Here is a 15,907-nt window from a genome sequence, read left to right on the forward strand (position 1 = left end):
CATAGCCCATAAATAGCTTGAAATAGCTATCTGTTGCTTTTATTTCCATGCCAGTGGGACATAAAAAAATTATTTAATGCAGCTATTTTTCTCCTTCTTATCCAGCTATACTATCCCTGGCTCTTGCAAAATGCATTGGCGACTGCTATAGAAACTCCAGTCACTTAAAACACTGTTCTCTCTCATGGGCGTATTTAATAGCCTGAAAATCTACAATATTTTTCATTTGCGCAACCCTTCAGAATAATTTGCAAAACTTTTCTAATATAACATGCCCCCTGAGATACGTATGCAAAATATACATGTCACTTGCAGGGAACAAAACAGCTTTAAAAGTAAATTTAGGACCTGCACTTAAAATGTAATTAACATCACTAAAATTACTTTTCAGCTAAAGAGTAGCAAGTGATCACACACATGCCACAGCAAAGGTAAAGTGAAATGCATTAACCAGAAAATCCCTGAAAGACGTTTATATATTTTATCTCCTATTCATGTAATAGGAGCTAAGAGCATGCGCACACAGCTACTGCAGCTCAGCTAATGGACAGTAAGTCAGTGATATGCCCCAGTGCTGAGAAGACACACACATTTGTGTGTCTTATTTATTTAAAGATAAATAATTTTGATGGGTGAAACTGATTTCTGAGACTGTGAAATAGTGGAACTCTCCCTGTTTTCCACAGCTGGTTATCAGCCAGCCCAACTACAGAAGTCACAGTGTCAGCTTTGAGCATCCCAGCTGGGAGCTTCTCCTAGTGAGTTACTTGTGAAAACTCAAGCAAAACACCCCTCAGCAGGTCACGCTTCATGAGAATGAAGACCTTCAACATAAAACCCTGAAGGTACTTTTTATTTCCTTTATTGCTGGGCTTTTTCATACCACAAATTCTTGGCTGCCAAGATTAAGCCATCACCTACCTTAAAGGAACATGAAGCCATGCCCAATTCTCCCCAAGGACATCCAGAACATTTTAAGCACTGAAGCTATGCTTACTAAAGCTATACGTGGAGGTTATACATCAAGGCTACTTTGTAAATCAGGCAACAGCAAAATGGGTCCACTTATCCACTCACCACTGACATTATGAGGCCAACACAGTACACGGAGGTTTTATTACCTATACCAGCACCAAAAATGTTTCCCGACAAAAACAATAGTTAGGTTTCTGAATCTTTAGCACCCACATGAATTGTCTTGCATTTATGTACGTTATTTTTGATAATTCATTAATTCACAGTAACACTCAAAAATAGACTGAAGAGGAGCAAAGACAGTTGCAGAGTACTGCCTTATTCATGTTTTTAAAAATTTAAATTAAAGTTTAACATATCTCATTCCCTAATTTGGACTTATTTGGAATCTGTATGACAATGAAAGAAAGGACAGGGAGAAGACAGGGCACAGATGAAGTGCACTGTAAATCACAGTCAGAGGTGTGATAGATGAAATAAAAGATCTAGCTGTGAATGAGTTGTTCTGTTTCAGGTGCTCTGGGGGAATGTCCACTTGTGATCTCTAATCGTGACAGACATGGAAAGAAGGAACAGCCATACTTCATTCACTTTGTTTCCATGGTGCAAGAACAGACATAGTTCCTGTGAGGCAGCTGATATACAGCAGTTATACATCCTTGCATTGAAACCTTAGACAGGAATGGGATGGCTGAACAAACCAAGTAAAAGTTGTGTACTTGACTGAAATCCTTGATGGAGGGTCTTGGAATTGGCTTAGTGAACAAGGAAGATAATGTACCTACTTCATCTTCTCATCTTCAGACAACAGTTAGCACCAGCCAGTTGAGAAGGCAGCATGGGTGGACAGAATTGTAACTTTTCAAAGGTTAGTTCAGTTAAAAATAGTGATTAACTATGGACAAAGTGCAAATCACTCCAATAAGATAATGTTGTTCTATATACTCCCTCTGGGGAGAAAACAACCTATTACAGCCCTTAATTTTGACTCAACCTTTACCAAAGTTCATGACGCATCACCATAGGTTGTAATTCAATATAGTAGAAAGAAACAGCACAGTGAAGTTCAAAAACATTTCCATTATGTCATCAATTTAGCAATATTAAACCGAGACCATTTTCCTACCTGCTTGTATTCAGATTCTCTTCCAACCAGTACCTGCAGAACGTAACCAACAGGATCTCCCTTCATGGGTGGGACCATTTCCCAGGTAATTTCACAGGCGTTTCCTCCCAGCTGTGTCACTCGAGGGGCTACAATAATATTAAATGCGTTAACGTTTAATATAAAAAGACTGCATTGAAATCTTATTAATTTTACATTCACTCTAATCTATATGAGAACATTTTAAAAAGAGAACTTTGGGACATCTCAGGGGTTAGTAGCACATAATCTGTACTGTATTTATGTGGCTAAATATCAAATTGCTATTACCACTGCATGAAAGAAGTAAAACTGTGGCTAGATTTTTAAGTCACTCAAAAGTCACATTTATTTCAGGACAGTCTTGTCTGATTAAGCAGTTCAGGATTCTTGTGGTATTAAACAATAACAAACACTGCTCACAGAAAATTGGGTAAAATTTAGAGCTGATTAACAAGCTCCTAAGAAGTTTACTGTAGGACCCAGATCACTTCTGCAGAGGGACAGTAAGCTGTTAGAGCATCTCTCCTCTGTCAGCTATGTGAGCCGCTAGAAAGGGGGAGTGGATGTGATAGAAAACTTTGAACTTTTAAAATTCAGTTGCAATGCTGTGCACTGATCTTTTCAAAGCAGAAGCCAACACATGAATTACGCTGGCATTAATAAAAGCAGTAATTTCGTGAACTTCTGAGCAAACACTTATGCCAGTGGAGACGCCTGTGTATTCCTCCCATGCTAGATGACAGTGAAAGAGAGGAATAATATCAAACGTTTCATTCAGGAAAAACAGGAGAAGGAATGTGAGAAGGGAAGCTGAATAATCTTCTGTATTAGAGATTAAGTCCAGCCTGGGAAACAAAGGTACAAGCGTAATTTTAAAGACTTGGACTCACATCTAACTCTGAGCCTGAAATTCAGATGGTCAGACCTGCTACTTCTAGCCAGGCTTAGACTAGTGCTTTCACTAGAACTCTAGAGAAATTCAATTTGTCAGCTGTCACGCTGCTGCTGTCCTTGCGAAAGGATCTCTCATCAGCTGAAAGCTGAAAGTCACCATACTATGCCTGACGGCAAGCTTGCAGGTAAGCCGAGCAGAGTACTAACAGTGGCAGCATGTTCATATGTACAACTAAGCATCTGCCACTGGAAGGCATTAAAACAACTGCAACAGCATCCGGGGTCCACCAACCTCTTGATCAGGCAGAGCAAGCCAGCACATGACCAAAAAAATGAAACTGGGAGAAACAATGGTGCTCAACACTTTACCGAGTGGTTAACGTGCATGTGCAAGGACATGAGCTTGTTAAAGGCAATATAGATTCCCAACCCTAAGAAAACAGACAACAGGAGAGTCTATCAAAGAAACAAATGCTGCTGCTGCTGCATACATTACATGAATTTTAGACTAATTCGTTACCACCCAAGAGGAACACATGAATCATACGCGGACCCAAATGTAATCAATATCCATTTGCTTCTCTCCGCACATCTGCCAGTGTTGAGAGACTGATAATAGACACCTTCATGTCAGCTGACAACAACATTCTCAATTATTTTCCCTCCTCCTTCCATCCCTCATCCTGATATACGTAGATTTTTGTCTGACACTTACAGAACCACCATTAACAATAATGCTATTTTAGGGTTGGCATCACTAAGTGAGTAATTAGGATCCTTTATAGGAGAATAAACACGTGCTTCTGATACACAAAAAACTGTACTAAGTTTATCACCTACATTCCTTTGTGTTGCTCCGAACACAGAAGCGAATCAACACCACTATTTTGCCTCAAGAGATCTCTTTCCCCTATGGCATTGCCGCCCCACGGCAGTGTTCACTAATGCAGTTTTTGTTGTGCCCATTTCTTTGTGAGAGCCAGTACTTTGTCATGTACGTGTGGTCCCAGCCCACATACGACCTGGTATCTGCACCATATCTTAACTGCTTGATATTCAGTCCAGAGCATGAGTCATATTTAACAGGAACTAAACAGGCAGGCAGGGAGTTCAAAACAAACACCTAGGTGAGATCTGAATTTAATAAAATGGATTTCTATCCAACAAAATGAAAATGTAACTACAGTGCACGCAGGCATCCCTGTGCTAGTTTCATCCACTTAGTGCAGCTAAGAGAAGCAACAGCAATGGCAACGTGGACTCAGCATCCGCAAGTGACATGAACCTGTGCCCAGGCACTCTGACAACTTGCAGATGATGTTAAAGCTGTGAAGCTTTAGTAGTTCAGGTAGTTCAGGTAGTGTTTTCCTCTATCCCTACAGTGGCAGGGAAGGATACTGAAAGGAGCAGGAAAACACACCTGATCAACGCGTGGCTCAGGGGCTGGTGCCATCGGAGGAATTTTGGCTTTTTTGATCATGGGGAGGTTTACATGGCACCAGGCCTGCTGGTGACAGACGGAGTCCAGCTGTCTCACAAGGGAAAAAGGATCATGGCTCATGAATTGGCAGGGCTCATTGAGAGGGCTTTAAACTAGGTTCGAAGGGGGAAGGGGATAAAACCAGGCTCGCTAGAGGTGAGCCGAGGGGTGGCGTGCCGATGCCGGGGGCGAAATCGATAGCCCAGCTCAAGTGCATATACACCAATGCACGCAGCATGGGCGGCAAGCAGGAGGAGCTGGAAGCCATTGTGCAGCGGGAGAGATATGACTTAGTCGCCCTCACAGAAACATGGTGGGGTGACTCTCACGACTGGAGTGCTGCAATGGATGGCTACAGACTCTTCAGAAGGGACAGGCAAGGAAGGAGAGGCGGTGGGGTGGCCCTGTATGTTAGGGAGTGTTTTGATTGTATAGAGCTCAACGATTGTGATGATGGTACGGTTGAGTGTCTATGGGTAAGGATGAGGGGGAAGGCCAACGAGGCAGATATCCTGCTGGGAGTCTGTTATAGACCACCCAACCAGGATGAAGGGGCGGATGAAGCGTTCTATAAGCGGCTGGCAGAAGTCTCTCAATCGCTAGCCCTTGTTCTCGTGGGGGACTTCAACTTCCCGGACGTCTGCTGGAAATACAACACGGCAGAGAGGAAGCAGTCTAGGAGGTTCCTGGAGTGTGTGGAAGACAACGTCCTGACACAGCTGGTAAGTGAGCCTACCAGGGGAGGTGCCTCGCTCGACCTGCTGTTTACAAACAGAGAAGGACTGGTGGGAGATGTGGTGGTCGGAGGCCGTCTTGGGCTTAGCGACCATGAAATGATAGAATTCTCGCTTCTTGGTGAAGTAAGGAGGGGGGGCAGCAAAACCGCAACCATGGACTTCCGGAGGGCGGACTTTGGCCTGTTCAGGACGCTGGTTGAGAGAGTCCCTTGGGAGACGGTCCTGAAGGGCAAAGGGGTCCAGGAAGGCTGGATGATCTTCAAGAAGGAAGTCTTAAAGGCGCAGGAGCAGGCTGTCCCTGTACGCCGTAAGAAGAATGGGCGGGGAAGACGACCGGCCTGGCTGAACGGGGAGCTCTTGCTGGGACTCAGGAAAAAAAGGAGAGTTTACCGCTTGTGGAAGAAGGGGCAGGCGACTCAAGAAGAGTACAGGGATCTCGCTAGGTCGTGCAGAGAAGAAATGAGAAAGGCAAAAGCCCAGCTAGAACGCAATCTGGCCGCTGTCGTTAAAGACAACAAAAAAAGCTTTTACAAATATATTAATGACAAGAAGAGAGCCAAGGAGAATCTCCATCCTTTATTGGATGCAAGGGGGAACATTGTCACTGAGGATGAGGAAAAGGCTGAGGTACTCAATGCCTTCTTTGCCTCAGTCTTTAACAGGCAGACCAGTTATCCTCAGGGTACTCGGCCCCCCGAGCTGGAAGACGGGGACGGCGAGCAGGATGAACCCCCCGTAATCCAGGAGGAAGCAGTCAATGACCTGCAATGCCACCTGGACACTCACAAGTCTATGGGACCGGATGGGATCCACCCGAGAGTGCTGAGGGAGCTGGCGGAGGTGCTCGCCAAGCCGCTCTCCATCATTTATCAGCAGTCCTGGTTAACGGGGGAGGTCCCGGATGACTGGAGGCTTGCCAATGTGATGCCCATCCACAAGAAGGGCCGGAAGGAGGATCCGGGGAACTACAGGCCTGTCAGCCTGACCTCGGTGCCGGGGAAGATTATGGAGCGGTTCATCTTGAGGGCGCTCACAAGGCATGAGCGGGACAACCAGGGGATCCGGCCTAGCCAGCACGGGTTCATGAGAGGCAGGTCCTGCTTGACCAACCTGATCTCCTCCTATGACCAGGTGACCCGCCTAGTGGATGAGGGAAAGGCTGTGGATGTGGTCTACCTGGACTTCAGCAAGGCCTTTGACACCGTCTCCCACAGCATTCTCCTAGAGAAGCTGGCGGCTCACGGCTTAGACAGGTGGACTCTGCGCTGGGTCAAAAACTGGCTGGATGGCTGGGCCCAGAGAGTTGTGGTGAATGGAGTTCAATCCAGTTGGCGGCCGGTCACGAGCGGTGTTCCCCAGGGCTCAGTACTGGGGCCGGTCTTGTTTAATATCTTTATTGATGATCTGGATGAGGGGATTGAGTGCACCCTCAGTAAGTTTGCAGACGACACCAAGTTGGGCGGGAGTGTTGATCTGCTGGAGGGTAGGAAGGCTCTGCAGAGGGACCTGGACAGGCTGGATCGATGGGCCCAGGCCAACTGTATGAGGTTCAACAAGGACAAGTGCCGGGTCCTGCACTTCGGCCACAACAACCCCATGCAGCGCTACAGGCTTGGGGAAGAGTGGCTGGAAAGCTGCCCAGCAGAGAAGGACCTGGGGGTGTTGGTCGACAGCCGGCTGAACATGAGCCGGCAGTGTGCCCAGGCGGCCAAGAAGGCCAATGGCATCCTGGCCTGTATCAGAAATAGTGTGGCCAGTAGGAGTAGGGAAGTGATCGTGCCCCTGTACTCGGCACTGGTGAGGCCGCACCTCCAATACTGTGTTCAGTTTTGGGCCCCTCACTACAAGAAGGACGTTGAGGTGCTGGAGCGTGTCCAGAGAAGGGCAACGAGGCTGGTGAGGGGTCTGGAGAACAAGCCTTATGAGGAGCGGCTGAGGGAACTGGGACTGTTCAGCCTGGAGAAAAGGAGGCTGAGGGGAGACCTCATCGCTCTCTACAACTACCTGAAAGGAGGTTGTAGCGAGGTGGGTGTTGGTCTTTTCTCCGAAGTAACTAGCAATAGGACGAGAGGAAATGGCCTCAAGTTGCGGCAGGGGAGGTTTAGATTGGATGTAAGGAAAAATTTCTTTACTGAAAGAGTGGTGAAACATTGGAACAGGCTGCCCAGGGAAGTGGTGGAGTCCCCATCCCTGGAGGTTTTTAAAAGACGTGTAGATGAGGCGCTTAGGGACATGGTTTAGTGGGCATGGTGGTGTTGGGTTGACGGTTGGACTCGATGATCTTAGAGGTCTTTTCCAACCTCAATGATTCTATGATTCTATGATTCTAAGCACACCGTCCCTGCTACTGTCACCTATGCCAGCCTGGTTCATCTAGCATGAGCTCCCTTCGCTTTGCTGGGTAGCATATCTTACAACTGAAACAGGATAATTCACTGTTGGGTAAGTATATTTACCCTTGAACTTTACACCAAACACGTACAAATATCTTCTTCCAGAAACAGCACTGAAGCAAATGCCAAAACCCAGGGGATATCCAGATCCACGTAGAAACGAAGGTGGGATTCTCACATACGCTAATTTTAGCATAGTGAAGCCAATCTCCCAATGTTCTCTCTGCACTTGAGACTGTTGTTCTTCCTGGGGGTGATTCAGAGCAGCTAACCTAGGGACCAGGGAAGTTACAACCCAGCAGTGTTTTCCCCTCTAAGTCTTTGATCACAAATGGTGTGAAAATCACCAAAGCCAGATTTTAAGTGCAGCTGAGCAAATGAAACCTCTCTGACAACCTAACAGTTGCTGTTTCTCACAGTAAATGGTACTGCTTGACAAAGGAGTTTTAAGCACACAGGAAAAAAAGGTGCATCTGATTTCAGCTCAGTTCATTTGACAGCCGATACAGCGAATCCGCTGCCTTTGTAATAGTTCTCCTTGGAAGGGAGGAGCAAAACTACTTAGGCCAAAATTTACACACCGTAAGAGACGTTTCATTATAGAACTTCATTTCATAGAATCATAGAATAGTTTGGGTTGGAAGGTACCTCTAAAGGTCATCTAGCCCAACCCCCCTGCTGTGGGACTTCTTCATCCTGCAGGGACATCTTCAACTAGAGCAGGTTGCTCAGAGCCCCGTCCAACCTGACCTGGAATGTTTCCAGGGATGGGGCATCCACCACCTCTCTGGGCAACCTGTGCCAGGGTTTCACCACCCTCAGCATACAAAATTTCTTCCTTACATCTAGTCTAAATCTACCCCCCTTTAGTTTAAAGCCATTCCCCCTTGTCCTATTGCAACTGGCCCTGCTCAAAAGTTTGCCGCCATCTTTTTTATAAGCCCCCTTGAAGTACTGATAGGCTGTAAGAAGGTCTCCCCGAAGCCTTCTCTTCTCGAGGCTGAACAACCCCAACTCTCTCAGCCTTTCTTCACAGGAGAGGTGTTCCATCCCCCTGATCATTTTCGTGGCCCTCCTCTGGACCCGCTCCAACAGGTCCGTGTTTTTCTTATGCTGAGGGCTCCAGAGCTGGACACAGTACTCCAGGTGGGGTAATTAGGCCTTTTGTTCTTCTAGGGGAACACATGCTAAGTGTGATAAATAATCTAATGCTTTATGAAATATCATTATTAATTTTATAAATTAAAGGAAAAATAAGCTCTGAAGTGCTACACTGAACATCACCTACGCAACTTGAAACAACATGCAACTTTACGAACGCTTAAGTGGGTATGTACGCATATATACTAAAGCTGTTACATCCTTTGTTGAAGTGCTGCAGTATCCAGAGCAATCCCTTGGTAAACATTATTGTTAGCAGCAGCATTTTAACAGTTTATGTATAACAGTGGTTGGTATAATATTTATATTGTTTATATGAAGTTTTTGGTGACAATTTAGCTTCCCACCATAATGTAACTTCAAAATTCACAGAAATATACAAGCAGCACAAACTGATTTTTCACATTATTGCATTCTTATGTTAACCCCTACAAACTCACTGCATACTTACGATTAAATAATTACGTTACTTATGCATATGTAAAAAAATCTATTACATACCTTTGATTGCAGGTGGGACTGACTTGGTTGTGTAGAAGGTACATATTTCTGAGAAAGGTCCCTCCCCAGCATCATTGACTGCCTGTATTCTGAACGAGTAACAAGTGGATTCTGTCAGCCTCTGTATCTTGTACGTATGACTTGGTCCCCTATAAATCGGAATAAACCTGGAAACAATGAAAATGAAAACATGTAATTACACTGGAGTGGCAGTGACATTTCTGGCTACTACACATAGCAGCGCAAGGTATCCATATTGTGAAAATTGGCACAATGGGCTTTGCAGAGCTGTTAAAGGCAAGTATAAAACCAGCATGTTATTAACACACTAACAATGATTAGTAGGCTAGGGAAAGCAGAAGGTCATTGTCTCCGTTGCAACTAATACTTACCTTGCATATGATTACATGAATTATTATAAAAAATGTCTGTCAATGCATTTCCTACCACCTAGTAATCAAAACAGATTCAACCTGTGTGCTGCTATAATACACCACGTGTGCTGCTGGTTTAAAAGTATATTTAAAACAAGATTAATACTTCAAATCTTTTATTGCTTGATTTGGACTTTATTCACACATTAAGACCCAAAGACCACATCTTACATTCATCCGTGCCATCCTAAGCCAGAGTAACTCTATTTAAATCAGAACATATGGATTGCATAATATATGTGTGTAATATATTATACACTTCTCAGTTTTGAAGAGTTTACAGACTGAAGACAGCCAAACAGCAGAGACAGAAACACATTCAGAGAGAATACATGGTGGTCTATGAGTGGAAAAGCTCAGGGGAAGCATTTCTGTAGAGGGGGATATGGAGGATGGAAAAAGATGCCAGCTTAGGAGCTCTGGGGGACACCTGTACTGACTGCTCTGCTTGAGAGCAGGCTGAGAGGAAGAAAAACACAAGGGACTAAGGAAGAGACTTACAAAATACTTCCATTGACAAGACCAAACATCAGCACACACAAACTTGTCCAACAATGTAATGCAGAACAAAATTAATGTCACTTAATCTAAAAAAAAAGGAAAAAAAGAAAGTAAAACAAAGTACAGGTTACTAGAGAGACTCTGACTTCTATTTTCAATTGCTCTGCTCAGATAAATGCTTTTCAGTAACAGTCATATGTTAGCTAGCAACTTCTAACTGAGATCCTGACCCCCCGGGTGCTGAGCAGAATGGGGATGAGGGTAAATAAAGAGGAAGCACCCAGCATCTTGCATCAACCCACTTAGCCTCCACTGGGGAACAAGGTCTTACTTGAAATAGTTCTGAATCTGAAGAACAAAATTCAACGCGTAGGATCACATAGGTTTTTTGATGATTTAGTACACTTATTCAAATATCTCAACCATTTCAGCGGATTTTAAATCACCAGGAAGCCAAAGAGATTTGGTTTTGACCTCCCTATCTAGGTGCTAGCTTTATCCTGGATAATAAGTCCTTTGGCTTTGCATGAGATACACAGTATAACCAATTTGAGCATTTCAAAGAAACTGGGTCTGTCATTAGCTCTCAGGGACAGAAATCAATTCATATTGCATTATGACTGAAATCCGGGGAAGTACAAACAGAGAGATCAAGAATCATCTGTAAGAAAAAGAAATGTTCAAGTAATTTAAATCACTGGAAATGTACTCTGAGGACTAATGTGACTTACTACCCCCACTGAGTTTTAGTGAGCCCCTCACCTTGATTGGAAATCAAAGATCTACGTCCACAAGTTTTTAAGAGATTTTAGAGCCAACTTCCAAAGAATAATTTTTTTTCAACCTTATGCTTATACAGTTTTAAGGACTGCCTGCTATCCCATGTTTTTGAGGTTCACGTTAAGCAGCTATGGCATGTTTCAAAAGACTGCCACAGACCTGTTCTCATGGAATAAAATTTCTCGGGATTCACTGCGTGATGAACAAAGCACACATACTTAGGACAGCATTAAGACCGAAGAGACAAGACTACTGTCTCTCTCCCTCTCCACTTCTTGTAGCTCAATCAGGCAGCTGGCTCAGAAACAACTGCAGTACTCATATAAGTGCTGAGACTTGTCTCTGGCCCTGATCCGTGGGCAACAGATAGCAATGCAGTATTTTAGACTAATGACCTCTTTGTAATCATCCGTGGAGCTAGGTAAGCAAGGGAGGATAAATATACCTTACCAGCTACCACACAAGCACGCCCATACCCCAGTTTGGGCTTATGGTACACTTACTAGACGTATTTATATGGTGAATACCTATAACTTAGTCCTGAAATTACACTTTCACCTTTTGAATATGATTAAGGTTTCATAACACTGAAAAAGTGATCTGGCAAAACACTTGAGTTCCTCCTGTCATTTGGGAATTGGACTAAAACTTCCATCCAGTTTCCATCTCCACCCCTTTCTACCTCTCTATCTCAAAAAACATCTGTACTGAAAGCAAAAGCCATTATGGAAAAGCTTGCATCCATGTTCAATACACAAGACTGGAATGGAAGCACACTTAAACTTCTGAGATTCAACCACCTTTGAAGAAAGAGGGCTTCCAATTTGGAATAAGAAAGGCTGATTACTAAGTCAATCAAATTCAATTGCTGTTAGGCTTTACTATGACAATAATGCTTTGTAATTGTGTTTGAAGATGCAGATCATGATGTAAGAAACATAATGAAGATGAAACATTTTAACTTCAAAATACTAGCGATTTTTAGATAATAATGTAGTATTTTCCTCATGTCTAAAGTAGGTACTTTATACTTCTCCAGAATTATTTCTGTTATTTTTAAAAATAATAGTGTAGTTATTTGATGTAGACGGCTATAGACTTGGAGACTTATCCTACAATCGTTTTTTGGTCTCCCAGGTTTTCTGCTGAAGGACTGCAATGAACTTAAAGTTGAATCAATCAGTGTGATTGCACATTGCTACTGTGATGTCTGCATACATTAAAAATTGTCTAAAGGAAGATAATTTGTCATTATTATTGTAAGTTGATTTTCTAAATCTAAAGATACTTTAAAAAGCACATTTAAACATGAGCTCTATATACCTTTGCCCTCCTGGCAAGCCTGACGTTGTTCACTGTGCTTTATCCAGGCCCTGTTCCATACTTTTTCTTAAGAACAAGCCAGCTTTGAGCTTGTTTGCAAGGACTTAATCTCTTATGCATTTAAAAGTTGACTTAATCTGTGTATAGAAAAGCTCCCATGTTCTCTGTCTCCCTCTCACCTTCTTCCAGCCTCTACTCAGTTCTCCATCTGAACATGGACAATGAGTTTTCCTTCTCAGATGCTGTGGGATGCCATAAGCATGGTCATTACAAAGCACAGCCATGAAAAATCTTTCTGGCTTTTCAGGGTGATAGCTGAAGTAACTGGGAGGGTGGATTTTTTTCTACATCCCACTTCACTTACTTCATTCATAAACTGAATGTGAGAAGACTCAAGTCCCAGTCTCCATAGGGCAGCAACACAACTTGCACATCAAGCCATGGGAGCTGGGAGGCTTGTAGAGGAGCCATGTGCATGGCTCAAGAGAGCTTCCTCCATCCCTCCTCCCTGCACAGCTAAGCTGGAGCTGAGAGGGATGGGCACACGGTTGAACATGACCGAAATACTGCAGCTTGACAAACTGCCACTTCTTGTCCCTTCAATCAAAATGGATACGCTTTTAGCTGCAACGTTGACGAAGTTAGTTTAAACTTTAGTGAAATCGCACCCAAATACTAATATGCTGACATTTGCGGTGAAGGTCCCTTAGGAAGCATGGCAGCTACACCTGCCCCAACCTCCCTGAGCTGGCTGTTCCCATCCCCATGCTGCTCCTTCAGTACCAATATTTATAGGGCTAAAAGGTGAACTGGATTTGAGAACTGATAAAGGTTAAAGATCTCCGTAAATTGGTAGGCTTATATTGGATTAGTTCCTTAGCTGGTCCAATGTTACATTAGGACAGTTGTATTGGTAAAACTGTGGGGATAGTACAGGGACACAAGTGGATTAAACAAACCAAAAGTGTTCCTGTTCCTATACAGGAACACATTTATAGCAATACGTGTGTTTACTTTGGTTTCTTCATCACTCTCCCCTTCCAAGACAGACAAAACCAAAACACAAAACATGCTCAAGTGTGTCTCAGCCACATGTGTTCATTCTCCAACCCCTACCGGCTCAGACCATTCATGTGAATCCCTGAAGTGTGCTAATAAACACGAAGAAATTTTCAATTCTAAGAGGTTTGCCCAGTTGAATTTAAAAGACAGTAGGCTGTCTTTGAAAAAAGACTACCTCTGCGGGTTAATGGCATTCTCAATACAGTTGCATATTTTTTTTTAAGTTTGCACCATCCACAAGTAAATCTGTATTATTCAAATTTAACAAGCTGCAGTGTTGCCTCTCCTCTCCAGTAAAGTAACAGCAGAAACTGAAAAGAAAGCAGCTTTCTCCAGGGAAGGAGACACTCCCCAGAGGCTACTTCCCCCTCATCTCACTCGAGCGATCCCAATTCTCCCCTTCCCAGACATTATCATGTCGGTCACGGATTATTCATTTACTTACACACAGTGGAGGAGAGAGAACACAATGTCCTAAAAAGATTGTTTGGGAGACACCACTGCTGTTAGTTCTTCATCAATATCTTTTTATTCTCAGGGAAGATCTTCTTGGAAATGTTTTACACGTTGCAACTATTTTGTTTCCTCCACTTTAGTCACTTCCAGTCGAGCAGAGGAATACGAATGTACTCGCGCTACCTCCGCTCATTAGTTCTCAGCACATTTTAATCAGCAGATTCCCTTTCAAACTCTTGGGTTTTGTTTATATTTTAGTAACCCATTTGTCCTTACAACAATTTAATTTGAAATAAAATCTACTGTACAGCACTAAATAAGACAGCAATCTTGAGCCAAGTACAAAAGCTAAAATAGCCATTCAAATGATTCTGTTACTGCCTCCCAGAAAAATGTGGTGATCTGCCACAATTTTGGCTGGATTAATTAATTAATCATTAATACAGCACTGGTCTGACCTGGTGACCTGAAGCTTCGTTTCAGCATACATGGGCAACTGCATAATTAGAAACTACAGTACATGAATTTCATAAATCAACAGCTCTTAATATTATTATTATTCTTGCAACATTATCTGCACAATTATAGCCCCCGCTTACTTTTTTAGACCATTCCTCTATTTTGTTTAAAGAACATTATCAAACACTCACTGATTTACATGATTTTCTTTCCCCACCAGCAGCTCCCTACACTATAAGGTGGCACCCAGGAAAGCAAAGCTTCAAAAGAAAAACATCTAATTAATCCCCCGAGATAGGGAACTTCCATTTTTGAAATGGAAGTACGTTTGTTTTTTTTCTTGAGCAGAAGAAAACCTGTCCAGCCCCTCTGCTGGGCACAGCTTCTCCAGAGCTACTGCACCTGCACCATTTCACAAACTCGGCTCTGATCTCTGGAGACCACAGTGCTCCAGTACGCCCCTATCTCCAATGATGCCAGGAGGGCCAGCGCTCCCTTCATCATGCTCTGCATGTTGGAATCTGCCGGCATCCCCATCACCCCTGTGCCCGGCCGGAGCAGATCAGAAGGTTTAACACCTCTTGGCTTTATGCTGAAGCTTGCTCCTGCTGATGCAAGAAAAAGCGTCATTAATCTCTACTAAACCTAGATGCCAGAAGTAGAATTGTATTAACTCACTAAAAGGAGAACAATGAGAACAGCTTTTGGTGAGGGTCAAAATGGAGGTACCATTTCGTTTTTTCAGGAGGGGCTGTCGAGGAACCCTGAAGCCAGCAGCTAAGCAGAAAGTATGATGAACTAACACCTCTCACAATGTGCTAACTTATCCTTCCCCAGCCACAAGCATCTTAAGATGAGGATCAGAGAGGCATCTCAAGTATAGAGTGCACTTTTATTCTTTCAGACTGGCAGAGATACAGGAGTAAAGTCAATGCACGATTTTTAAATTTCTGCTGTATTTTAAAATCTTCAGCTTAAAGAGAAAAGCTGGACATCTGCAGCATTCCCCATCCTCACATCCATCAGCGCTCCTATAACCGGTACCAGGCTGACCCGTATTTTCAGCACTGCTGGCTGAATGGTAGTTTTGGGACTCTCCAAGCCACTCTTTGGCATCATCTTTTGCAGCTAGGTGCTGAAGGAAGGGAAACACCTGGGCAGGGGTTCCCAGAAGAGTTTTGTGCTCCCACAACCTCCGCCAACCCTGACTTCCAGCCCTCATGTGAGGTGTGGACCAAACAGATGGGACGCCTTGGCCCTTCTGATCTGAAGATCTGTTTTCTAGAAGATACCTTTTGGAAAGCTTATAATGTATGCTTTTTCATAATATGTTTAAAAACTAACCTCCACAATGCACTGTCAATATAATTTTTGTTTATAGGCATAATAATAACAACAGGACCCACTGAGGAGGCAACTTTTCCTTCCTTATACTTAGAAAAGCAAAACTAAGTGGAGAGCGGAAAAAGGCAGGAAGAGAAATTATAATAGTCAGATGGGAAAAGTTTTGTTTTCTTCTAATTACCTAGCACATTTGCAGGCTAGACAAAGAGTATTTGCAGCCAAAAATTGATTTTTAGCTTGCTTCTACTAGATCATCTTTC

General features: G+C 43.4%; 1 protein-coding gene across 1 annotated transcript in view; it reads right to left on the reverse strand.

Moving 5' to 3' along the window:
• The window catches only part of FNDC3B (fibronectin type III domain containing 3B), a 218,161-nt gene that overhangs the window by 10,169 nt on the left and 192,085 nt on the right, over positions 1–15,907 (reverse strand). Inside the window, exons 24-25 of the mRNA XM_076341361.1 lie at positions 9,289–9,455; positions 2,102–2,229 (exon numbers count right to left, since the gene is read on the reverse strand). Of these exons, the coding sequence (XP_076197476.1) occupies positions 2,102–2,229; positions 9,289–9,455 (295 nt within the window). The remainder of the gene's footprint in view (positions 1–2,101; positions 2,230–9,288; positions 9,456–15,907) is intronic.

Source organism: Aptenodytes patagonicus, chromosome 6, assembly GCF_965638725.1.
Source record: "Aptenodytes patagonicus chromosome 6, bAptPat1.pri.cur, whole genome shotgun sequence".
In the NCBI taxonomy this organism is placed as follows: Eukaryota; Metazoa; Chordata; class Aves; order Sphenisciformes; family Spheniscidae; genus Aptenodytes; species Aptenodytes patagonicus.